Below are 26448 nucleotides of genomic sequence, written 5' to 3'. Positions count from 1 at the left end.
CGTCACATATGCAGGATGGCGAAATGTCAAACAAATTGGAATCGTAAAATTATAAACGATTTTCTTAAATTTTCTAAATAATATTGTGAAATATACAGGCAATTAACCCGCGCTTCACACGGGACGCAGTCACACACGCTAATATTAGTGCTTTTTAAGCTGATAGCGCTACAATGAGAGCCAGTCGGGGATTGAACAATTTTTATCATGCATCTGGACGTATTTATGCTAAAAGGAACTATGTGCACATGACATAGGGATTGTGTGCAACATAGTTCTTTTTAGCAGCATCCATTTGAGTCTACTAATTTCATGTATTGAGCCTGCTCGAATTGACTTAAGAGCGAGAAATACGATTTACCTTCAATCCAACTGATATGCAATATCAGCTGCATAGAAGTTAAAAAAGTTGTATCTTTAATGTTGGTGGTCCTGCAGCGTTAAGTGGAGGAATAAGCTAGAAAACATAAAGGTTATCTGCTCGAAGGTAAACTCTCCTTAGGTTCCGAAGAATTATTTCACCATCTCTTCTTCTTTTTTTGTGTAAAAAACGGTTTTTACGGTCGGTAGCCTTTTTTTTTTTCTTTTTTTTTTTTTAGCAAAACAATTCAACTTATTTCCTTATGATTAGCATTCAGCAACTTTAGCTACCGAGTTTTAGCCATTTGTATCCCGTTTGATCGCAGTGGCGGATTCAGGGGAAAGATGGAAATGGTGCCATGGCCCTCCCTTTGGGCCAAAGAAGGAAAAAAGAGAGAAGACAGTGCCCCTGAAAATTTACAAGTTTACCAACCCAAAAGTTACTCAACACGCAGATATAAAGACCTAGTTCATATACTAAAATAAAATTACGCTGAAAGACATAATGTTCGTCAATTATCAACTTTCAAATAATGTAAGTACACGTTGTACGCTAAAACTGCTTAAAATTCAATCTAGGAGGGCCTATTTTTTTTAAAAATTTGCCAGGGGAGACCCCCCATTCGGCATCAGCAAATGACTCCCCCTCCGACTCACACTGGATCCGCCTCTGTTTATTCCTCATCCATACGGATTTACCTCGCCCTAAACCACAATTCCGATTAATCTCGTTTCGTCCCGATGTGTTTCGCTGACTCAATCCATCTCGATCCATCCTGTTTTAATGAGATGTAAGTGTACCAGATTAAAGCTTACCCCTTGTTGTTTTTACCAACTCACCTACATCCAGTCCATCAGTATACTTTCACAAATATGACCCTTTTTGCCAACCGTCGCTAAGAAAAGACAAAATTTCCCTAATTTACCTATTGCTAACCATGTAAAAACTGTACATACTGTCTTTAAGTAAACAGCAATGGTTTAAATTACGATAATGAAAGACACACAATACTAATTAGCATTTAATACTATCATGTACATAATTGTCACCTTTGTACATAGTGTCCTTAGGCGTCTTTACTTTTCGTGTCTTTAGGGTAGGGAAAATAGAATAATAAAATAAAAGCATTTGTTTATCATTTATTCAAACATGTACATACACTTATACAATCATAGACTATATTTATAACGCCCCGTTGTAAATATTCCTCCCTTTAGCCCCCGATACTGGGGCAACCTATTCTAACACCTTAGCCTTAAGTTTAGCATTAAGTCAATTATTGTAAATACATATGTACAATTCCTTAATAAGGAGGGTACGTAAATATATATTAATTAGAGCGCCTTGTCATGTATAGTTAGTCCAATGGCCCAGCCTACCTAATCGTTCTTACATTACTAAAGTAAGAATTTCAGGGGAAAAAATAATAAAATAGATGAAGATTTATACTCGTAAGTTATTCTTGTGAAAATTATAAATAAAGGTGGCGATCCAGTTTATTTTTTGCGAATTATGGGCTCCCCAAAAATGTTACAGAATTATCCATCGATAATTATTCTCTACCTCCAATCACTAGACTGTTTCCTCATCCGTAAAAAGACTCGGCACGGAAATAGTTAATCGCCACCGGATCTCCTAAATTGTACTTGGCCGCAAACTTCTTAGTGTTGAAATGTGCTCGTCCATGTACACTGCAAAATGAATATTACATTACGTTAGTTACTTAGGTTGTTCTTAAAAGGTAAGTTGGTAGAGTCTGTAGGTAAGTTCTTCTTAACTTGACTGAAAGCAAGAGTAAATCATTTTCAACGCTGGGCCGCGGACATTTATAATCGCAACGTTCGGTAGTAATGAATGCTGTAAATCAAAATTATCGACTAACTAACTAACGAATGGACAAACCAACGATATCTAACAGAATGCCCAACCGACTGAATTATATTGCGATTAATAATATGAACAGAGAAACATCACAGGAGTGAGTCGAATTAATCCTGTTTAGACTTCCAAACGAATCAGTAAAATAACACAAATAAACACTTTCGATATACTTATTCAGGAACAGGAGATCCCCTCCGTCTATGATTCATATATACAACTATGGAACTATGTGCGACCAATGAACCTTCAATGTCTTTTCAATGAAGCTTGGAGGACCTCAAGCATCCTTTAGAGTTTAGTATTATCCATTCTTGAGAAAGTGGATGAGCGCAGGCGTAAAACACCCAACGTGAGCCTGAAGCCCCCCACAGTTTGTTTTATACGCGAGAACTTCGAAAGCGGAGCTATAAAGTTTAAGAAAAATAAAACCCCCCTCTTTTTCAGACCCACGCTATGCTTGTGACGACATAATAGGTAAAAATAACCAGAGGTTCATTTCTATAAAGTATGGTAACTTACGAGTCGTTCAGTTTAGGTTCGTCAAACTTAATTTTTTCCCCCTCCGGTTGCATGAAGACAATGAACGTATACCTGTGGAATCCTGCAACAGTTAAATTTATGCCATTTTAAGATTTTAAAACAAAAACTAAATTTAAATTTTTGGAAATATCAATATATGGCGATAGTGTCACTTATGCGTATCCATGGCTAAAGTTGAATCTGAAGGAAAACAAACCCACAATTTTCCCGACAATTTTCTGTGAATTTCCTTCGACTGTTAAATAATGGCAATTTTCAGTCAGTGTCATAGTGCAGTGCGCCAATGAGTGTTCGGCACAACTGCCCGATTTCACGTTTTAGAAATAAAATTTGAATTAAGGCCGTGACATGGCTTTCTAAATAAAGTTAAGTGCATTAAAGACATTGGAACTTATTGAATATCAACGGCGAGGCTCCTAAACCAGGTATCGTGTTTTGGGAGGTTGCAGACTTCCTGGCACATTTCATTTTTTAAATGGAAAGTTACCCGATGTCAATTCTTCAAAACTTCCGTGATTTTTCCTTTCCGTAAATAAAAAACTCTGTGAAAACTTCAAGGGGTGATGTTGATTTGCTATCTTTTATTTAACATATAATGGAAGCGGAGATTTTAAAACACGGCAAACGAGATACGCGGTTCGGTGTTTTCACCGTCGACATGTACCATATTTGTTTTAAATTAATCAGAGGACTCACCTTTTCTGAAGTGTGAACTGACACGGTGATACATGTATCCTGCCCGAATATATTACCATTTGGGGGAATTTCACAAATTCAAGCGAAATGTGATAGGATCTTGAGGGATAGGGGGGGGGGAGGAGAACATGATTGTAACCTAATAAATAAAATGAGTGAAAGGTTCTATTTGTACAGCTCATCTTAAACGGTTGGAAGTTGGAAAAAGAGCGTTTGAAAAAATACTGCAGAGCGTTTTTGTATCCGTAGAATTTTTTGAATATTTGTGAAAAAAAATGGATACAAAATGGCTGAAGATTAGAAAAAATCAAGGAAAATTTACCGCCAAATTTAATTGGATGAGGAGGATACCAGGGGGTTAACTCTTCACCATTCCCCTCAACCGTTCCTGGAATATTCCCAATGAGCCAATGCTGAAATTCCCGCTGTGAGGCATTTGAGCGGGTGGGGTAATCTGGATCTGATTAAAAATTTACCAAAATAATTATATGAATATAGGAGATGTTTTAAAGAGAGTAAAAATGCAGAAAGTAAAATCATACTCAGTAAGTAAATCCGTTCCAATTTATAGACGTACAAGAGGAAATAATTCATCTGCAGAATTATTATCATGGATAAACTCTCAAACCGCTCGTAAATGGTTTTTGACTTTTTACGATTTTTATGCTAAATGTTAAATAGGTGAATCAGAAGCAAATCGGATAGTGTGCCCAAATTTTTCAGTGCGTGATTACTTGAAATTCAAAATTTCCGATGGCCATTGGATAATGGATCGTTGAGTCACTACATCCTTACCATATGGAAGAAAAATTCGTCATAAAATCACAACAAAAGTCCGTAAAGGTCCACTCCTTCTCATCTACTCACAATTCTGATTACGAGCCTTTGCCTGACCAATAAAGAAAGGAAGTCATTTTTGGATGTTCCCAATCTCAAACTAATGGTGAAAATACAAAAACATATCGAGATTGTGGCGTTTCACAGAATCCACTCCAGTTCTCTTAATGAGGAAACCAGTCATGTTTTCTATGAAACTTTTAGAGAGTCATACATGCTTAAAGACGAATAATGGATAATGCCACGGATGCAACAGTTTGTTTCGTTGCTTCTCGTATCGAGAGAACAGTAGATATGGTTGTAGAGCACCAGTACATGAAGATGCCTATCACCAAGAGACTGGGTGGTAGCAAAGACTGTAAATTTAATCGCTTTCAGCAAAAGTGGGGTAAATGCTATCGGATGTCTGATTATTATCATCCTACACTCCTACAGTAGGTATCTTTGTGTCAAAAACCAAGTAGACTAATTATACCTCATGTACTTCTGGTAATATTTGCCAAACTTTTTTTTCAGAGCGTTGGAGCATGGCAAGAACTATGAGGCACGAACGACCAAAACGGCGTTTTTTGGTTGTCGCTCATCATCGATATGTATGTTTGGATGGACAAAATATTTAACTCCCGCTATTCCTTCTGATTAGATGAAGATATGTCATTTAATTTTTACCTGTCATTATGAGTGTATAATGTGTCGTATTTTTCTCGAACGGCCATAAAACGTTTGGTTCCTCCTGACACTCTCTCTCATTGATTTCATTGCCGAACTCAACGAGCACCCCATCTCCGAACATAACCTAAAATTAAAAATAATTAAAGCTTCGTACGAGAGAAAATTGGACCCGCATGGTGAAAATAGCTGCGAGCTTTCACAAGGAGCCTTGGCCTTGAATTCTCGTGAATGCTAAGAGCTTTTAAACTAAAAAAATATTCGTGCGTGGTGGTGCATGAATGAGTAGTCTCCGCTGATACCCCCAATAAAAGAGGGAACCAAGAATTCTCCTTAGTAAGTCGCTTCTATATTTGGACGTATTTCTACCAAACGAAACTATGTACATTATAACGTGAGCCCTGTAACGCATATATTTTTATGGGTCTCAGGGCTCATGTCTTAATGCACATAGTTCCGTTTGGCAGAAATACGTCCATTCAAACCTCGCAAGGATATTTTGGCATGTATGGCATATTCTGGCGTCCCTGCATTCTGACATATTTGAACCAATAATATCCAAATATTTAGGACAAAATATTAACGGCTTTAATAATTTATACAGTTGCTCCTCCTCCTTCTTTTTTTTTTATTTATTTGCGTTTTTTCTACTTATCTTTCTGTTTTCGTCTGTCTTTCTTGGCCTTGCTTGCGGTTTCACTTTAACCTACTCCCAAAGGGCATCCGCGCCGCGCAGAACTGCCGATGGGCACAAATGAATTGGATCACATTTTACAGTAAGGAACAAGTACCTACAGCTCATTTTGGAAACAACTTATGTCACATTGGATTCCCGGTGTAGACATGTGCTTGTATGTTCAAGGCAGAAATAGTGGTCCCTTTATATGCAAATTTATAAACGTATGAAAGTCTCTTTTCCCATAAGCCTTAAGGTCCAAAAGAGGGTTTTAATCCTATCTCATCCATAAAAGCACCTATCCACATCAGGGCCGGATTAAGGGGGTGGCCATATGGGCCGCGGCCCATGGCGGCAAATCTAGGAGGCGGCAAATTTTGCAATTTTAGCGGCTCTGGTGCTTGCACTAGAGCTGCTATTCCGGACGGTCCCAGCTGGGGAGTATCAATGCAGCATGTTACATTGTAGAGACCGCGCGTTGGTTGATGGGAATCGGCGCCATTTTCGGCTATGTTCCTTGTCATGACTTTATTTTATTGCATACTGTTTTATTGTTAGTCAATGCTATGTTGTGTATTGTATTTTTGGAATCATGGTGATACAGTCAACAATTCAAAACTTGTTTGTGCTTTTATCTCGTGATGGAAAAAATGTACTTTACGTTCAAAATTTGAAAATTTGAATTTTAAAGTTTTCGCGGTTAAGGAAGCTTTAACCACTGGGTTGGAGCTTCCTAGTCATATTACTTGATATCAGCTGATAGCAAACAAAGGTTACCAGGGAAACCGTAAACGTCTAACAACTATCGTGGCCATTGGGGCGATTATTGAAATGATATCGACTGTATGTCGCCGCTTACGACAGGACATAGCCCTATCTTAACTGTGTAATATATCGCAATTCGATATTGTTTTGATTTTTAAAAGGAGCAATTCATTCATACAGTTCCGATTAGTTTTGGCGAACGGGCCCTTAACCTACGGCACTCGGCTCATGGGAATTTTTTAACTTGTCCTGGACGGACTCGTCTGTAGCGCCTCGTTCTTCGTTGTGTGTGTGATTTCGTGAAGAAGTTTCTATGGCAATTTGCTTTTATTTGTGAGCTGTTTTTTCACGGGATTTTTGAATGTTCTGTACGAATAAATTCGGTGAGTACCTCATTTATCCCTCCTTCCAGTAAAATTATTTCAACTTTTCCTTCTCCCTCATTCTGGACCCACTCATGGGCTGATTATTTTCTCATTCTTGAAACTTTAGACTGGCAATTTCTATGCACAATCTATAGCTCATTAACCTATAGTTCAAGAGTTCCTCACTAGACAAGTTAAAAAAAATACTGTGGGAGAAATTTTTTAGGATGCGGACCTCCAAAGAGCCTTCAAAATTAAAAGTATACAACAAGTGATAATGCCATGTATTCGCCATATCAAAGCCCAATACACATTTATACACCGGCTACGTAAATCTGCTAAGTTACAAAACATGAATCGACAGTTGTCGGGTTGTACATCAATGACAAAATGTGTCTAGGCCCTCATTCTTGACTACAACTACTGCCCCCAGAGCCGCTCTCCGACGCCAATGCGTTGGAGCTTCCTGCTTGTTTTTTAAATGTAGGTATGAAAAAAATCAGATTTAGAAAAAAAAATTACGAACAAAATCTCTTATTTCCTGAGAGTATAGTAATGACTTGAGATGAAAAGGAGAAGCCCTCGGCGTCGCGGTCGGCATGTAACACATATTAGGGCCTACTCTCTTACAAGACTGCACGAATACTTCACGCATTGCATCAAACACAGTGTGGTTATTGTGGTCAGCATGAAACGGATAGCGCCTACAAGAATGCATGAATACTTCATGCATTGCGCCAAACACAGTGCGGTCAGCGTGAGACGCATAGTGCCTACAAGACTGCGTGAATACTTCACGCATTGCGTCAAACACAGTGCGTTCAGCAGCGGTCGTCGGCGTGAAACTCATAGTGCCTACAAAACTCTCGGAATACTTCACGCACTCCAAACACGGTGCGGTCTGCGCGGCGCGGCGGCATAAGTTAAATCATTGCACCACATTTATGTTTGTTCTTTCATAATTTTTTCGTTCATTTCTTATGAGTGGAAAGCCTTTTCCACGCAGAGATGGGTTTACGAAACTTAACGTTCGCGCAAAGTTCGGTGAATTTTTGCTAGTAGTGTTGACAGGGCTTTCCCAAAAAATGTTTCCAACACGAGTAAACGCGTCTTATGCACCCCACCCCCGCTGGCACGTTCACTTGATGGTTTTTATTGATGTTTCAAAGCGAATGAGAAGGGGGCGGCAAAATACAGGCGGCCCATGGGCGGCAAGTAGGTAAATCCGGTCCAGATCCACATGAGAAAAGAAATGGCACATGCTTTATTTCTGAATTGAGCCAAAGGTCATCATTCTTCATTTGCAGAGCTCGGTTCAAATAAGGAAATATTTGAGTATAACATTCACCGATGCAGAATTTTGTAGGTGTTACTTTTATCTTTGGACTACATTTTTTAGAAGGAACTAATAATTCTGGTCCATTAATAAAAACACTTTTCTATAAGGTGAAACCACCAGGTATGTACAGACACCCGCAAAAATGTGACCAGTTATAGACACCCTTCGTCTAAATATGGTATTAATAAGAAAGAAGTGACTCGGTTCTTTGTGTGTTGTTTTTAATTCAACCCACACTCTCAAGTGAGTTGAATTAAAAACAACAACACAAAGAACCGAGTCACTTCTTTCTTATTATTACCATATTTAGACGAAGGGTGTCTCTGTCTATAACTGGTCACATTTTTGCGGGTGTCTGTAACTGGTGGTTTCACCTTATAGGAAAACTAATGAGACACGATGTGTCTCTTAAATGAGCCAAAAATGTTGGTATTCCTAATCGCAAAAGTTACTGCTGAACTGCTGAGACTGAAACTTTCGTTTTAACTTGTTATTATCATATCTGCTTGTTTGAACTGTTTACTCTGGCTACTCATTCAAAATATCTTACTGTCTATACAATTCCCTACTGTGAGAAACATACCTCAATTTCAAAATCGGGAATTACGTCCACGATGTCCGGTTTTATTCCATCCCTAAGACATTTTCTTTCAATGTCCTCTGGCAGATTCGGAATCAATCCTGAAATGAGGATGACTTGAAGCGCTGCAATTAATAAATAGACACCGAGTAAAAATAGAGGATTCATCATTTCCGCAAAATGCCCGCACGATTATTTTTTTCCACCATGTTGTAACACTGAGAGGTAATAAATAAGGAAGTAGGAAATATTTAGTAAGTCACTCACTTCAAAAAGAAAAAGCATGGACCAGTATCTTTAAGTTGGTGAATGTGGCTAATGCAATCTCGGTTTGTTTGGCTAAAAACTCAATACTGTTCTCGAAAGTCGGGCTTATAATATTACTTTTTACGTTGAAAAAAGTTATAATTAATATTAGACGTCCAACCCATGAAGGGTCTGCGAAGCGATCCTGGAAAGCGCAAAGCGCCCTCGGGGGGCTGAGTCGCGTATTGGGTATAGTGGCCCAGGGACGTACCCCCTAGTTTAAAAAACACTGATTATATTTACAGTGTTATTTGTTTATAAATATTTTATGATTAAATAGATTTAATTTAATTATCAAATGGGGTACAGATTTATCCATGGTTTAAATATTATTATGATTATTTTCCCAGTTGTGGCAGTATTGTGATCGTGACGACAATAACGGCAATGTGGCTCCAATTTTCAAACGTATCTTGCGAGGTGTCAAGAAATTGCCTTTTTGTTCAAAAAGAAGGCAAACCTTGCTCGATTTTTCTGTTGAGACCATGTTTTGCAACGTGGTCATATTCAAGTATGAGTAAAAATTTATGTTAAAATTCAATATTAATCCATCATCGCAGCTAAAACCAGCAGCAGACTTACTGCTTACTTAAGAATGGGATTCACACATTATAGCAATATTTTTCATATCCGACAACTTAACATACATACACATATGATGGCTCGTTTTCAACAAGTCGAAAGGCAGTGAAGAAAGCGGGCAAGGAATCCGACGCCATCTACATCTACTAAGTCTTGAAACAGGTGCACCCGGTACTTACTGATCATTATTAAAGTAACATATTGGTTTTCTACTTTTGCTAGCCAGTGCATCTTTGGGATAACTTTTAACCTGTTCTCAATTATTCAATTTCCAAATTTTACCAGAATTCCGCTTGAATAAGTAATCTGAAAATGTTCAAACGTCATCTATTAATCTTGCTGTAATAGAATTTGCAGCAACCAAAATTTGAGCCACAGTTTCACTTCAATTTTTGCACGTACATTGCAAAGTCCCTGTTGAAATTGAATTGATAAGTTAAGCGAAGAATATACCCAAATGCGTTCAGCTAACTGAAAGTTGTGGCGATATGAAATTCAGAAGATTTAAGGTTTCGTCAGATTTAGGTAAATGTAATTTGGACTATTTATGCTAAAAGAAACTAGGTATATGCATTGAGTTTGCTTGCAAAGTGGCTCTTTTCAGCACAAATACGTACATTTGGAATATCTACTGAAAGGTTTTGTTTTCGAAAACTCAAACTTTACTTTTCCGATCCATCTTAATAAAATTTCAGCTCCTCTGAATGTCGCCTCCTTACATATTAATGCTCCTTTTCCTGTGGGCGATCGTAAAAGAATGCTCTACATTTCTATAAGGACCCTCAAAAAGTGGAGACGAATAACTAGAGTGAGAAGTAAAACATCGCATATTGCAAAAAATCAAATTGCCCCAATATGATTCCGTGCAGAAAAGAGGGTAATTGGTAAACTCTACAGGTCACTATGTTATCGTCAAAAGAGTGTTTGGCCTGAAATACAATCATTTAACTCTCATCAATCACTCACAGTAGAATTCTTAATCAATGCCAGTCAAATCAGGTGTTGAAACTAATTAATAAGTTTGGAAAATCACTACATGCAAGTAAACAAAAAATCCTTATTCCACTCAGATACCCAGTACTCTTTACCTTGATAATAGAATGGCAGGTTATTGACAGAGCTATTCGATTTAATGCAGGTCGAAATACCCAAGGATCTGTCCATAAATTACGTAATAAAATTATTTCAAAACGTTTTAGATCCAGAAACCCCTTGTAACGCGGTTGTTAGGCTGGTCTAGACACTCCAAATAGTTACGTAATATTTGCCCCCCCCCCCCCAAAAAAAAAAAACCCGAAAGAATCGCTTACGCTATTATGGTCTCCATCAATTGTCGAGGCTGGTAAATTGAAATCTTATATGATCGAAAAAATGAACATTTGATACACGATTTTGTGATATAAATGTATTTAAGGAGAGACTATAGTCGAAAGTAAATGGTCTGAAAAATACAAGTGAGAAAATGAATCCTGTTTCTCCTTTTCTCACTGAAAGATGGGAGAGGGAATGGCTCCTGTTGATTAGAAGGTTCTGTGTTTCAAGGCACAACACAAGAAAGAAGAAGTCAAAAAAAATTTATACGTATGAAACTTAAAAATTTGGAATCCAGTTTACATATTGCATGATATGTAGTGCTGAGCTTGACACCCCCTCCTCCATGACACGGTGGGTTACAAAATTATGAAGACCCACTCACCCCCTAGAGTGATTATGTACTTTTTGGTCGTCTTATACACGATTCGAATGCAGCAGATTTTAGTTTTTTGCTGATCGAGGCATTTTAATCAACGGATAGGAAACCGTTATCTCTCCAGTCACAAGGTAATTTTAGAGATGTTTAAACTATGCGTACCATACTTCAAGTAAAATTGTATGGTAGAAAAAAAAATATTGCGGTGCTTGCGTTTAAAGCCCGTTATGTAGTTCATTGATTACCGGCGATTAACTATGAAGGTAAGGGGACAATTATAATTCTTCCAATCTTAAAAAAAAAATTCTCTCGGATTCGATTTTAAATATTCGATAACTGATCTCTTTTTTTTAAATTAATGAGTTTCAGGAAACCGTCATTTACTTTTTGCTATATGTTTATGCAATAATTGACTATTATAATTATTCTCACGTGTTAACAACATATTAAACGTAAGCAAAAAGTTTTTTTGTGAATATTTATAGCCTTGAATATTCTATGAGGTACATCACCTTACCTCAAGTCCAGCCTGCTGCGCTCATGACATGTAATAAGGTATAATTTTGTATATTACTGACTGTCGCTAACTGTCTAACAATTTTAAACTATTTCCGTCTCGTTGAAGAGAGAAAAAACCAGAGTTGCACAACGAAGTGACGTAAACTTGATGTGATAACATCAAGAGAGACAACTTAGCTTTTGATTTTTATCATGTCATTACTCGTGAGATCGCAAGTCGTGAGACCCTAATTCTTTCCTTACTTAGGAGCTCCCGGGTCCATAAGATATTGAGTTCACTGATATGATTTAGGAGTTAATTGGGTTACATTTTGTGATAAGGAACCACTATTTCTGACAATTCTCAAGTTATCAAAATCTGGATCAAAATAATAGCCCCGGCACGAAGATATCGTAGGCATATATAGGATCAGAAATGGAAAGAGGCATTGCTTGGCGCCGAATCTACTAGGGTAGGGTGGAAGTGTGGAACGCAACAGCTCTGAAACGTTTTATTTGATCTCTAATACATTTCCTCTCAATGTAGTACTCTAGTAGGATGCTTGGTGGCACGTGGTGATGCGTGAGCGTGATGGTGCGTGAATGAGAAGTCTTGACGGATACCCCCGATAAATTAAGGAACCAAGAATCCTCCTCAGTAAGTTGCTTACATATTTAACCTCCTGGAAAGGAATAGCACTTGCCTTATTTATATATTGAGCCAGAGGTTATCATTCTTCATTCTTCATTCTTCATTTGCAGAATGCGGTTCAAATAAGGAAATATTTGATTTTAACAGTCACCAATTTTAAAATTACATTACTCATGAAATAAATTAGCTTAAATTTTGAAACAAGGAACTAATAATTCTGTTTTATTTATAAAAGCACCTATCTGCATTAGGGTCGTTCTTATTTTTCGACTTTTCGAACGACCCATCGGAACCGAAAATTTCTCAAATTTTCCATGAAGCTCTCCAAAAATCGCCTGCTTTCTGGGCCGTCGATTCGGTCGTCAAACCGAGTTTGAAATGGAAGACCTATTACATATATAATGACCTGAAAGTGAGAGAAAAAAAATCAATATGAGCGTATCATCCTACGCTTATATTGAATTTTTTCTCTCAGTATCAGGTCATTATAAGCTTCCAAGTCAAATTCGGTTGGATGGACGAATCGACGGCCCAGAAAGCAGGCGATTTTTGAAGAGCTTCATGGGAAATTTGAGAAAATTTCGGTTCCGATGGGTAATTCCAGGTCTCCAAAATTTACCATGTTACTAAAAGCTGTGGTTTTAGTGTTCGCGCACTTAAAATAACCCTATTCAAGAGACCTAGGCCAGGCATTATAACTATCGAGGAAATTTATTTTCAGTGATAATTATAACGGGACTTACCATCGGTAAGTTGCCCCTTTTAGCCCTAAAATACCTTTCAGTTGACTTTATTTTCCAGGAGCTCGACAGAGTGTTTGTTTTCTTGGCTTAAATAACTCGGCGTCAGCAAACACTCTACTTCATGAATCTGAAGCGTCGTTGCTTTTGATTTGTCAAAAAAATTAAATTCGTTCAGGCAAACCGTGCGGGGAGAATGGTAGGAAAAATCGACGAAATCGCACGATGTGGCTACTTTGAAGGGTTGAAAAGGGCATTTTAAAAATGATAATGAACAGTGCGTTATTTTTTTTGTAAAGTACCTTAAAAAGTTGATACTTCAAAAAGTTTCAAAGTCATAGCGACATTTTAAAGGGGAGAAAAAAATTCGCAAAATGACAAAAAAAGCAATTGTCCGGAATTGGAAGTTCCCGCTTGGAGACTTCTTGCGGCCCCGGCGGAACCACTCAGTATGATCCAATCGGGCTGAACTTTTTCGCAGGTTTTTTTCACACCAAATGACAACTTTTAGGGGGGCTCAGACATTTGATTTTTGAAAAATTGAAAATTAAGAACCATCCTAACCTGCATACTAATGACATACCAGCTGTTTCTAAATTGAGCCAAAAATATTAGTTCCTTCTTGCAAAAGTTACTGCTGAAACGCTGAAACTGAAATTTTCTTTTTCATTTTTTATGATCTGTAGCGTCGGTGGGCTCTGAGCAAAGTGGACTGTATAGGGAATGGCGGTGCTATGACCGGAGATTCACCTCGACACCTCATCTCTCCCCTATACAAACATCTGAGCCGAAACGTGGTGGCGCTCAGCCCCTCATCTCCCCAAAATCTCCTCCTATTGGGGGATGAGACGCAAAGCTGCTGTGGGCCTCTCCTCTCGTGTACGCACCACATCCTACCCGGATCTTCGAAAACTTCCACTGTAAAACATACAGGGCAGTTACTTACCTTGATGCGGTGCTCACACTCAAGTTCAGATTTATTTTCTTTAATACTACTACCTAGAACACTAAACCTATTAGTTATACTTATTTTAGAATGGTTATCTTGAATGTACTCTTCTAGACTCTTCTCCCCGACTCCCTCTCCGTCCATTTCCAACTGCCTTTTAACTGCTTCCTTGAAAGCTGGACATCCTAGAGACATGTATCTATGATTTTTTTTTTATTGTTAATAAAATAGACAACTACAAAAAGTATTAATCCTAATTATGCTAGATTGCGTGGATACAATATGTTAGTGGGTGATGATTACATGGCTTTTTTTACAACTTGCATAGTACGCATTTAACATCCCTATTGAACCTATCTTTGCAGTCCTTTCGAAGATGATCCCTGGATCCGCAACTAAAACAAATCTTGCCCTCCTTTGTACAGAATCTCTGAGAATGATTCAGCGCCCCGCACTTCAGATAGTTGGTAACAAAAACCGTAGGAGACACCGTTACCCTAACTTTTTTTTAATAACTTTATCCGGATTTGATTCTTTCATGTCTGTCTTTCCTTTTTTGGTTCCCCCATTTTTAACCCTTATGTCCTTCCTTCCCTTCATTATCTGAGTTTGTCGGTGTGGATATCGGTCTAGGTTTATTGAAAACAGAAAAAGAATCATCATCATTATCCTCCAAGAATATAGACGCGTCCGAAAGGTCATGGATCTTTCTCTTTCCAGAGACTATATCTATTTCCATTTCTATCCCTTCTCCACTCTTATTCGTATCCTCGCCTTGAGGTTCTCTACTCTCCGTGTTTCTAGGAGCCAATTCCAAAATTTTATCTAGTTCCGAGATAAGTCCGTCCCTTTCAGTACGCATTCTACGATTTCTTGCTTCGAATACCGAGATCTCATCCCTGATACCTCCAATCTCCTTGGAGAAGTTTAAAAAACTTTCAGCATCCGTTTTTATCGATTTTCCCTTTCTCTGAGATCTTTTCGTCTCTGGGATTGGTTTTTTCTGCAATTAATTCTGACAAAGCTATCATTCCCTGTTTTTTCTCCGAGATTTCTTTATTTATACCCTCAACTTTATTTAAAGGAGAATCCGATTTTCGAATCATTTTGCCGACTATCTTTATTCTAATTTCCCTTCTTTCGTCATTTAACTCCTTGTTTTCCTTTCTTATTCTCTGTGCTTCGTTTTCAAGCCTTTCTATTTCCTCCTTCAGGTTTTTCGAATCTGACCCCTTCTCATTTTCAAACTTTGCCAGTTTTTCCATCTCAAGGATGAGACCTCTGAAACCCTTGTTATAATCAGCTCTGCTCGTTTGAACTGTTTATTGTCCGTCTACTTATTCGAAATATCTTCCGGAATCAATCCTGAAATGTGCTTAACTTGAAAAGTGGCAATGATCAAATGGACACCGTGTAAAAATAGAGGATCTTCGAGGAGCTCCATCAAATGTTTCCTGAAAAATTTACACCACGTAATGCGCGAAAAAAAAGTAACATCGGTAAAAGATGATGATACCTGTAAATAAGTTACAAAATGCTCTGTCGCTTGTATTTTCTCTTTATTTAGCTTAGGAACAAAGTGTATGTTTCCATGTAGGAAGGTCACTAAAAACTAAAAAATAAAAAAATAAAAAAAAAATAAATAAAATGAAAGATGGAAATCTTATATATCGTGTCTCCGTTCTTTTCATCGATGCCCCTGGTTTTTTTTCGAGTCGAGTCTTCTTTTCATCAGTTCATTGTGAAGTCGATGAAGAAGGAGGTCAACTGCTTCACAGATAATTTGGAGCATTCAATGTCGATGATTAGGTGGGCTTAAGCCGAAATTCAGTTTTTGTTGGTATTATACGAGTTCCGTAAATTTGAACCACGGTAAAACCGAATAGAGTTTTCCCGTTTATGCAGGAGTCAAATTTGAAAAAGTTTCAATAAAAAAACGTAAAGAAACTGATTTATTGAGTATAAGCTAAACATAACACACATTAGGAAAAAATTCATGGTAAATATATGTACAAATAAAAATATGTTCCCTCGTTAAATATCCAAGTTCATTGTGAGTATCAAAGGTAAATTTCATGTTTTGTGGAAAATCTGTTTTTGTTTTTTAATGGAGAATTTTTGGGATCAAAATAAGATCTTTTTTTAGTGTGTAAGTTTCTCTGAAAACACTTTTTTTCTAAAATTGATCCATTACTCTTTCTCATGGCGTCAAATTTTTGGTAAAAATTGGATTCTGAGAGTAAATCTCAGCGCACTTCTTATTTTATGCAGTAACAGAGGTACATATAGTACGCTTTCATGGAAAGACGGAGGACACAATCTCTACATTAAAAATGGGTGTAACTATTTGAACATAGAAATCTGCTAACCTACGTACCGAATTTCCATACAACCTCTGAAACTACAAAAAATAAAAAGCAGGGTAAAAATTACTCTTAAAAGCAAACTTTCACTTTTGACACTTTGAACAGTACACGGTTTCGCATTTTGGCCATCGTTTTGTTCCCTATCTTTGCGCGGAGAGTTTGACTGGATATGGAAGTAGACTTTCAGCTTTGAAATTGTAGATTCACTTAATTACAGCCTCAACTTTAAAAGCTTTTTTGAGCTTAGGTTTCAGAGAAACACTGCAACACTATCGTGTTCCTCGCAAAATTTCATGCACGACAGAGTACTTAAAACGCGAATCCTTCACACACGTGGGAACTCCATTGCCGCTTTTCCGTGCACAGCGAGAAAGCCAAATGAACATTCGAGAGTTGCCAAATTTCAACGAATAAAACATGTATTTTTGAGGGGAACGCGGAACGATGAATATTTTCTGTTGAAATTTTCAGATGTTTTAAATGAATTGCAAAGAAAATCGTCTGAGAGGAACATATTCTCAATTTTCCCAATAAATTCCTTTTATATTGAAGGGAATATGGCAACGTCTGAAGGCTCGTACGGCGTTCTTCCTTAACCAGGCAGTACTAGCGTTTTTTTCTTAAGTTGGTGCGGGGTCAGTGGCGATTCTTGAAAGTTGGCAACTCTGTTTTTCTTCCATTTAAACGTATAAAAAACAATCGATTTTTGGTGAGGCAGCCTCACCTAAAATCGATATTTTCAATGGTTTTAAATGGAGTAAAAACAGCTTTGCCAACTTGCAAGAATCGCCACTGACCCCGCACCAACTTAAGAAAAAAACGCCGGTGCTGCCGCGTTAAGGAAGGACGCCGTATGAGCCTTCAGACGTTCCCATATCCCCTCCAATAAAAAATGAATTTAGCGGAAAAATTGGGAGTCTTTTCCTGAGAGGATTTTGTTTGCCAGTGTGGCCAGCGGGCTGATTATTGAAATTGATAGACAAAGCTATGGACAAAGAAGACATCGAGGGTATGGAGCAATCCTATTGGTTGAAATGTGTGACTCTTATAGACTAGGGGAGAAAATGATGAACTAACTGTCGGGAGTGTCGGGCTTCTCGTAGGTTGCCGTTAGTTAATCTATTACCTACTGCCTTCGTCCATTGCAACCACCAGCTTCCACCAATAGGTTCCCTCCATTTCCCTTTTGTCATCTTTGTCTATAATTTTGTGTGTCAATTTCAATAATCGGCCCGCAGCTTGTATAATCGCCAGAGTGCGGGGTGAGCCTCATCATTGCCGGAGCATGTCTGTGAGGAGGGAGGAGATGGAGACATTGCCGATGGTCTTGCGGAAGAAGAGTTCCTCGAGGTTCCGTTTCTCGAGGGAGGCCAGGACAGGCAGGAGGAGCAGGAGCTTCCCGAAGCGGACCTTGCTCGTCACCGAGATGTATTCGCGGAGCATCACCTGCGTCTGGTCCTGCAACAGCTCGATGTACGACGGCTCGCTCAGCCCGGCCACATCTGCAAACATCAACACACCGTTCCACTCCACACGGAGAAAAAAACCTCGTGCATGGGACCCGAAGTTGTTGTCATATGGATCTCTGAAGTTTTCGGATCGGGCATCCGAAAACTTGAGGTACAACTGCCGAAGTTCGGGTCAGGCGCCTGAAGTACTTCGGTATGTATCGAGTACTTTACCGCCGTGCTAAGGAAGAACGCCGTATGAGCATTCGAGAGTTGCCAAATTTCCTTCGATAAAATGTGTATTTTTGAGGAGAGTTACAATTATTTTTCCTTGAAACTTTCAGGAACTACAGGTGACATTACGAGCAAAATTATCTGAAAAATTGGGAGACAAATATTCATAAATTTACCAGGGGATTCTTGTTTTATCAAAGGAGATTTAGCAACGCCTGACGGTTCATACGGCGTTTTTCCTTAGCACGGCAGTTCAGATGTGTGATCCGAACCTTTCGGTATGTACCTAAGTACCTCAGATGTCTTATCCAAACTTCGGCGGTTGGACCTCAAGTTTTCGGATGCGAGATCCGAAAACTTCAGAGATCCATACGACCACAACTTCGGGTCCCATGCACGAGGAATTTTTCTTTGTGCATGGGTCTCCTCAGCGGGCTCATTCTGGAAATTGACCATAGAGCACACAGAGTCGTAATGTAAATAGGAGAGCTGGCGTCATGTTCCGCTCCACGAGTTCCGCGCCCGATGTGCGCCGAGCTTCGGTCACTTTTTCGATACGCGTTCGATCCGAAATGGTCGTGTGGAATACGTGGTAATCCTTGTCTCTTTGTTTACATCAGATGACCAGATGACCAGGTACCTTTGTATCGATAACAATCGATTATGTATTGAGAAAGTGACCCGGCGTGACAGAGGGATCTCGGAATTTGGGACCTGGAAAATGCCTAAATATGGTGCCAGCTTACCCACTTACCTTACGACTATGTGTACTCTATGAAATCGACAGACAAAGCGATGGACAAAGAAAACGTGAGGAGTATGAAGCGATCCTACAGGGTGAAATGAGTGGTTCTTACGGACTAAGGGAGAAAATGATGGACTAACTGAAGGGTCTCTTGTTGGTTGCCGTTAGTTAGTCTATTACCTACCTCCTTTGTCCATTTCAATCACCTGCCTCCACCAATAATATCCCTCCGTGCCCTTTTTCTCTTCTTTGTCTATCGCTTTGTCTACCAATTTCAGCAATCAGCCCACTGTTGCATGCGAGAGGTACGACCGTTTGAATAGACTCTTTGTCGTTTCCCCACGAAAGAACGTAACCACATGTAAAGTTTTCCAAAGGCGGGGTATCGATAAGGAAAGTTTTTGGGACACTTTACTCTGATCACAATGGATATCATTTGGACTGCGTTTTGCAATTTGGACCTATAAATTCTGGCTCATCTGAAAAAACACTTATGTGCGTAGGGAAACTAATGGTACATACGTTGTTTTTAAACCGGGCCGGAATTTATAGGTCCAAATTGCAAAATGCAGTCCATTTAATGTGACGTAAGCACGCCCAATTGACGATAAACGCATTTTTCTTTAATCTCACAATCTGTGTGAGAAATTTGCGCATTTTTTACTTTTCACCTCAGAAAGTATAATACGGCCATGACAATTTCTTGCATATTGGCAATGAAACTCCCAAACGTTGTATCTCGATTTCGATAGGTTTTCAGTTACCTGCAGAAAGGCTGCCCGTTACGTTCGATGTTTATCCTTATATACTTATCTTTATGATAGATTCTCGGGTACGGCATCGAGGGCTAATGAACAATACCGCCTAAGTGACAATTTTGGCAGGAATGACTAAGCGATTTTGCCGCATTTTACAGTATAAAATAAGCAAGCTGATGATTTTAGGATTTCCAATTGTGTAGGGGAGCACTGCAATGACGCTCTAAGGTATGAAAAAATTGCAAATCTAATCTTGCAATGGAAAATTTGCATGCTAATTTTTTATTGCTTCATCTGAAAGTGCTTAAAGCAAGGGCGGACTGGCCATGGGGGCGGGGAGGCGATCGCCTCCTAATAATTTGCCGCGAAGGTCCCGAAGGGGCCCCCGCGGCGAATTTGTTTCGAGTCATTGTTTTTTTCCTTGTAGTGTTGTAATTTTCCGATCCTTTTCAGTCACTAAAAGGCCCCAAAATCCTTGAAATTTTGTTTCTAAGAGACATGAAAGGTCGCCTAAAGCTCATGTGATGAAAGGGCCCCCGAAGAATCCTGAGAATGGGTTATTTTGAAGTTCAAGTACTGTAGAATTTAACTCCAATAATGCTTAAAATTGCGTTTAAAAAGCGTGAAATTTTCAAAATTTTCCGAGGGAGGGCCCCCGGACCTTCTTAGAGGGCTCCCGGACGACAGGAGGGGCCCCCACATTTAGGTCGCCTCCTAACTTTTCGACTACCAGTCCATCCCTGGCCTTAAAGAGCTGATTTCACAGTATTTTTTATAATCTTTTTTTCTGATATGGGAAATAGTATAAGGATAGATTTAAAAGTGAGAAAATGCACCTCCTAGGGACGTCATCTGGCGGCATTTTCCATTTCAACACATGTATTTTAGCAGATTATATAATTTTGTCATATTTTCTCCAATAATTGTTCAATTCACGAACCAAGGGTATCCTCGTGTTCAGTTCACTCAGTAGTCCACTTAAACACGAAATTCATCAAATTTCAGACACCTGCAAATTCTCTATTACAAAACAGGGCCGGATTTACCTACTTTCCGCCCATGGGCCGCCGGAATTTTCCGCCCCCTTCTCATTCGTTTCGAAACATCAATAAAAACCGTCAAGTGGACGTGCCGGAGGGTAAGGGGTGCATAAGGCGCGTTTACTCGTGTTGGACACATTTTTTGCGAAAGCCCTGTCAGCACTACTAGCGAGAGTTCACGGAGCTTTGTGCGAAAGTTAAGTTCCGTAAACCTATCTCTGTGTGAACAAGGCCCTCCATTTGTAAGAAATGAACGTAAAAATTATGCAAGAACAAACATAAATGTGGTTTAATAATAATTTTAACTTCCGACGCCGCGCTAACCGCAATGTGTTTGGCGCAATGCGTGAAGTATTCCTACAGTCTTGTAGGCGCTATGCGTTTCACGCCTACCGCCGCGCCGCCGAACGTACTGTGTTTGACGCAATGCGTGAAGTATTCATGCAATCTTGTAGGTGCTAATATGTGTTACAAGCCGACTGCCGTGCCGCGCCGCACAGTTGATTGAGTCAATTAGAAAGGTCGGACATGAAATTTTTGACAACAACTGCAAATGTTGATGTTTATTTCGTCACATTTTAAAGTTCAAGGGGTGAAAATGGAAGAAAATTCCACGAGAAAACCAATGGAACCACTTGCAGAACACCAGATTCTTGTAAATGCGGAGTTATAAGCGTTTGAAGTTTCCAAATTTTGTCCGACCTTTCTCATTGTCTCGATTCACCGTGCGCCGCGCTGAGGGCTACTCCTTTCCATCTCAAGTCCTCATCATCATTGCTCTCTGCGCGCGCGCGCGCCGCTCTATGCCAAATTGCGTGTACTCTCTTAACTCGACTAATTAAAGGTGCTGCCTCTTGTGTCACCGAAAGGCGCTTTTCTCGTTTGTAATTTTTTTTTAATCCGATTTTTTTTATACCTACATTTTAAAAAAATGCAAAATTTGCCGCCCCCTAAATTTTCCGCCATGGGCCGCGGCCCATGTGGCCACCCCCTCAATCCGACCGACCCGGGGACTTCACCGTTTTTGTAATACAAAAATGGTGAAGTCCTCTCTTCGTTCTGCAAAATCGTCAGTTTGCAGATAGACGGCAATGTTCGTTAGCTATCGATATCGTACCCGAGAATCTATCATAAAGATAAGCATATAAGGATGAACATCGTAAGTAACGGACAGCCTAGCACCTCCTTTCTGCAGGTAACTTAAAACTTATCAAAATCGAGATACAACATTAGTTTGTAGATAGGCGATAGTGTTCGTTATCCATCGATATGAGGTTTCACTAACCTGATTTAAACAGGACTAATGCTTTTAGACAAGTAAACTCAGTATGGTCCAGTCTCATTGTTAAAATGCGATTTACAATTCCTTTTAGTTTTCGCACTGTTTCCTCGAGTGCTGAGTGTCGATATTCAGGCGCTGCTGAATTTATTACTAAAAAACCTGGAAAAAGGAAAAATCATTAATTTTATCATCTGAGTAGTTTTCCAGAGAGCTGGAGTAAAAGTGAACAGCATTGCTGGAAAGCTGCACGATCTCTTTAACTTACATGAGAGGCATTACAGATCAAAGAGTTAGTTAAGTAAGTGACATATTTAAATAAAGGTAAGAGGTTCATCTATTTGAGTAAAATTCGTCTAGGGAAGGATATACTTTTTTATCGGATTGGAGGCCAGAGTTTATTTTTTAACTCTGTTTTTGGGTTTGAAGTTTGCTTTTTTACTAAGCTTCAGTGTGTTTTCTCAACTTAAAATGTATTTTTTTGTGATCACAAAAATTTAACGTAATCATTTCGTCCACATTCCTATGGAGTGAGAGTAGCTGCATCGTGAACATTTTGACGAAGACTTCTCGAAGAATTCTGTAAAATTGAATGATAAATTGAATAAATGCCCCTTAATTGGCTCTGAGATATTGACAGAAATGGAAAAGTACCTTGATCTAAAGCAAAAGACCACTGAGCAGCACTTAACGCAAACAACTCTGACCATGAATCCTCAAGTAAAAGTGATTGGTCATGGCTGGGTAACTGGAATCACGAATGAAACGAACTGTTAAAATTATAAGCATTAACTCAAAAGTTGTGCAAAGAAAACAATTGCTTGACGTGTTAAAAACTAAAACATTGGCTAATAATGATAGATGGTAGTACCTAAAAATTTGTGATCAATATTTCAATAGTCAGTCAAATGTTTCGAAGAAACACCGATTGCATGACTTACACTGAAAAAAAAATCTCGGTGTATTTACTAAGAAAAGGGTAAAATTACCAAGAATTCAGGGTTCTATTTGATCCCAATTTTTTCTTGGTAAAATTACCATCTATGGAATTGGTAATTTTACCGAGAAATCTCGGTAAAATTATTGAACTTTCTCGGTAATTTTACTGGACCTTGGTAAAAACGCCAATATTTTTTATCTACTGTGGTAGAATTACCGAGATAAAATGGCAAAGTTACCGGGAATTGATTACCAATAAAAGTGGTATTCTTACCTGAAAAAAAAAACAGTAAAAATACCGGTTTTTAGGTAAGCTTACCAGTCTGTCTTGGTAAAATTACCAATAATTGGTAAAAAAAGTGAGATGGTAAAGAAAGGTACCAACGGACCTTGGTGAAAACGCCGAGAATTTTTTTTCAGTGTACTTCACTCAAAAATGCGTTTTCAGGTTTAACGCTCTCTACGAGGAGAACTTGGAACTTTCGATATCTCCACACTAGGAGGACGGTGATTATACAGTAAATATATATAAAAATGAATATAAATAATGTATATAATTCATAATTTTATCCTATTATTAAATAGGATTTAGATATGAATATTTACTTATGTTAGTGTGTATTAGCAAGGTAGAGATACAGAAGCATGTATTTAATAATATGTAAGTGCTGTACTAATAAAATAGCGTTTAAATATATTTAAATTGATAAATATATGAAAGATATTTAATAATCATCAGTGAGATAGAGATATAGAAGAATGTAAGCGTAGAGCTTCCCCTATGGAATCCATGAGAACTTAATGCTGCACTATTACTTTACTTAAAGTATGTTGAATGTCATTCATTATTGATTTTAAACAGGGAAGCAATGTTTTCTCTATTCTCAACCCCAATCGTATTCCATATTGTTTACCTGAATAAACGACGGAATGCTTCTGGCCCATTTAACGGCAAGAAACAATAACTTAGCTGCAGACTCATAGATGCCTTCATTCGGCATGTCCACGGAAACATCGTCCTGTCGCTCTTTTTTGGGAGATATCGGTGAAGATTTAGTTACATCTGCAGAAAAAAACATCAAATATCAAAGTATAGTATGAGATTTACTAACTAAGATCACTTGAGTTTACATTTCCATTGTGCGAGTATCTTACAGCCTGACATTGCATCGTTTGAAATTCTTCAACATTTATTTTAAATTGTCTTTTTGTAAAAACATGATTATTGGAGGAGAAGCGGATAAAATATCTAAGAAAGATTTATTTGGAAAGACGATAAAATATGCAAGAAAAAATGGACCATTTCCCTCCCAGTGGACAAATAAGAGGACAATCTCGTCGTGGACAAAAACATTCCGCAGCGCTAGCGTGGAAAAATCGAACAAATCTACTTCAATTTTTGAACGAAATAAGCCACACAAACCAGATAAAGGAGAGCGTTTCGAGTGAATACGCTGATTCGTTGCCCTGGATAGATACTAATCGTGAACAATTGAGATAAAATAATTTTGCGCACCAATTTCAGTGTCAGCCTTGACCTCCAGCAACTATTTTAACTCCCCGGCGATCAAATTGCATACTCTATAAATTGAAGGATTTTCTAATGTTTCGCTGTTTTGTAGACCAATAGTCTGATATCAAATTTCAAGCAACGCGCCGGTGCCGTTGTTTTCAACTTTCAATGATTTTAACTCTCAGAGATGAACTTGGAACTTTCCGTAAATTCGCTGCTTCTTGGGCTGGCAGTTTTATTCTATTGTGAGCAAAAGTCGAGTGTTTGATAATGAAACCGAAACTTCGGCGTGATGACTCAAATCGGACGTACTTATGTTGGCAGTAACTACAATACACGCAAACCTAATGCACATAGCTCCTTTTAGCATAAAATGTAGAGCATCGAACTTTCGGCCCATGAATCTAGATCCCCCCCCCCTCCCTCAAGACTCGGGTTCACAAAGATGTAAAAACAGTAAGAGTGCCTGTGTAGGTTTAAAAATACCTTGTGGCGTTATATGCTGCACTTCTTCTGAGCTGCTTACTTCATCCTCTTTCAAAAGTTGTTGACAGTCTTTGCTGACAGATATGTACTGGCAATCGTGAAGAGCGAGGTAGTTGTTGAAAGCTCCCAATGGACGGGATGCTATTAATAAAAAGAACATCATTATTATAACTGCAGTAAATATACTTTATAAATTAACACACACTTAAAAACACTTGAGTCGGTCAGACTTGGGCTGAACAGACAGTTTTTTCTTAAATTTCCAACCTAGATGGTTAGACATCTTCTTTAATTTTAATGCAATGAGTCTTTCCGCGTATAAAAAGTGTGACGTCTGCAGTGTGCATTTAGAGGTCAGAAACCCTTATACCAACCAGGGGGCTGATTATTGAAACTGGTCGACAAAGCTATAGACAAAGACGACACACTGTATATAAAGCGATCCTATTGGTGGAAGCGTTGCAATGTACCAAGGAGGTAAGTAGGCTAACTAACAGCAACCGCTAGTGACCCTATAGTTTGCCCATTATTTTTCTCCTAGTCTATGACTAATAGGATTGCTCCATGTTTCCTACATCTTCTTCGTCTATCACTTTGTCTATAAATTTCAATTATCAGCCCGCTGGCTAGATGTTTGATGAAGTAACTACTGATACTCACCAGGCGTGGTCTGATGCAGTTCAGATTTGGACATGATTGCAGCGACGCTGTACGGGAAAGGATGAGGGTATCGGTAAATGAACGCAGATGGAAAAATGGGGCTACATAGCTCCCGACTTCGGTGAAAGCGGTGATGGTGGTGGTGAGAATTCTGTCTTGATGTCCGCTCGTGCTGTACAGCTGAATGGAAAATCATAATATCACCAAGTAAGTTTTATTTGTATACAGGATGTTCCAGAGTTGACGTCAACAAATTTGAGGAGCTACTTTGGAGTCGGGATAGACTTTTGCCTTTCGAATATTGATTTGAAAACCTTTTCCACCGACGCCCAGTGGATCGAGTCAATAGGAGAGGTCGGACCAAATTTGCAAACTTTAAACGCTTATAACTCCGTTTACACAGAAATTTGAGGTTCTAAAAGTCCGTTCTATTGGTTTCCTCATGAAATTTTCGACTGCATGCACCCCTGAGAATTTAAAATGTGACAAAATAAACATCAAAATTTGCAGTTCCAGTCAAAAATGTCACGTCCGACCTCTCCAGTTGAGTCGATGCACTGGCAACGGGAATGCAAAAATTAGGGAATAAAATCACTACGTGGTTAGTGAGCCTCCCCCCCCCTCTCGTTTACTTAAATTTAGCGAGAATCCCCTCTACACTTTTCGGGGTTCATGCATAGAGAAACATAAGGAGGTGCTTGCATCTTGAGGTTTATTTACCCTGTGACGTAGGTCGGTACAAACAGGCCAGCGAAATCCGGAATTCGAAGTATGAAAAACGGACCATAATGTCCGATTTTTTTGCTTAAATCAACTCATGATATAATTTCAAACACTTTTTATAGAATGACTTT

At 38.8% G+C, this 26448-nt stretch overlaps 2 protein-coding genes and 1 long non-coding RNA gene across 6 annotated transcripts in view; 1 reads left to right on the top strand and 2 right to left on the bottom strand.

Annotated features, from left to right (window-relative positions):
* Positions 1–1487: 1487 nt before the first annotated feature.
* On the bottom strand, positions 1488–11909 carry LOC109038884 (protein D2). 3 transcript variants are annotated; one of them, XM_019054246.2, is made up of 7 exons: positions 11805–11909; positions 9777–9903; positions 8713–8834; positions 4985–5111; positions 3801–3938; positions 2762–2843; positions 1488–2052 (listed from the first exon to the last, which is right to left on the bottom strand). In XM_019054246.2, the coding sequence occupies exons 2-7, from the start codon at positions 9826–9828 to the stop codon at positions 1947–1949; spliced, it is 627 nt and encodes a 208-aa protein (XP_018909791.1). In that variant the 5' UTR covers positions 9829–9903; positions 11805–11909; the 3' UTR covers positions 1488–1946. The 3 variants fall into 3 exon arrangements, with proteins under 3 accessions (XP_018909791.1, XP_072155842.1, XP_018909876.1); XM_072299741.1 differs by lacking the exon at positions 3801–3938; XM_019054331.2 differs by lacking the exon at positions 11805–11909 and having other exon boundaries at positions 9667–9795.
* Positions 11910–12054: 145 nt separating this feature from the next.
* On the top strand, positions 12055–15792 carry LOC140224495 (uncharacterized). The gene is made up of 2 exons (XR_011899763.1): positions 12055–12443; positions 13864–15792. It is a non-coding gene; the product is annotated as an uncharacterized lncRNA (long non-coding RNA).
* A 1549-nt stretch (positions 15793–17341) lies between these two features.
* LOC109039335 (photoreceptor-specific nuclear receptor) overlaps positions 17342–26448 on the bottom strand; it is a 31994-nt gene continuing 22887 nt past the window's right edge. For both annotated transcript variants that reach the window (XM_019054813.2, XM_019054881.2), the window contains exons 3-8: positions 25595–25774; positions 24935–25075; positions 23850–23998; positions 22651–22744; positions 22003–22158; positions 17342–17994 (exon numbers count right to left, since the gene is read on the bottom strand). In XM_019054813.2, the coding sequence (XP_018910358.2) occupies positions 17765–17994; positions 22003–22158; positions 22651–22744; positions 23850–23998; positions 24935–25075; positions 25595–25774 (950 nt within the window). In that variant the 3' untranslated portion in view covers positions 17342–17764. The remainder of the gene's footprint in view (positions 17995–22002; positions 22159–22650; positions 22745–23849; positions 23999–24934; positions 25076–25594; positions 25775–26448) is intronic.

The sequence above is a fragment of the Bemisia tabaci genome, chromosome 4 (assembly GCF_918797505.1).
Source record: "Bemisia tabaci chromosome 4, PGI_BMITA_v3".
Taxonomy (NCBI): domain Eukaryota; kingdom Metazoa; phylum Arthropoda; class Insecta; order Hemiptera; family Aleyrodidae; genus Bemisia; species Bemisia tabaci.
The sequence above is the reverse complement of the archived record's forward strand: the minus strand, read 5'-3'. Positions and strand labels throughout refer to the sequence as shown.

Excerpts from the sequence above, each read along its gene's own strand:
- LOC109038884 (XM_019054246.2), bottom strand. The coding sequence starts at position 9,828 with ATGCACTGGCTAGCAAAAGTAGAAAACCAATATGTTACTTTAATAATG. Across the intron at positions 5,112-8,712 it reads TTCCCGATTTTGAAATTGAG|GTTATGTTCGGAGATGGGGT; the intron begins GTATGTTTCTCA and ends TTTTAATTTTAG. Across the intron at positions 2,053-2,761 it reads GAACCTAAACTGAACGACTC|TGTACATGGACGAGCACATT; the intron begins GTAAGTTACCAT and ends TTCATTTTGCAG.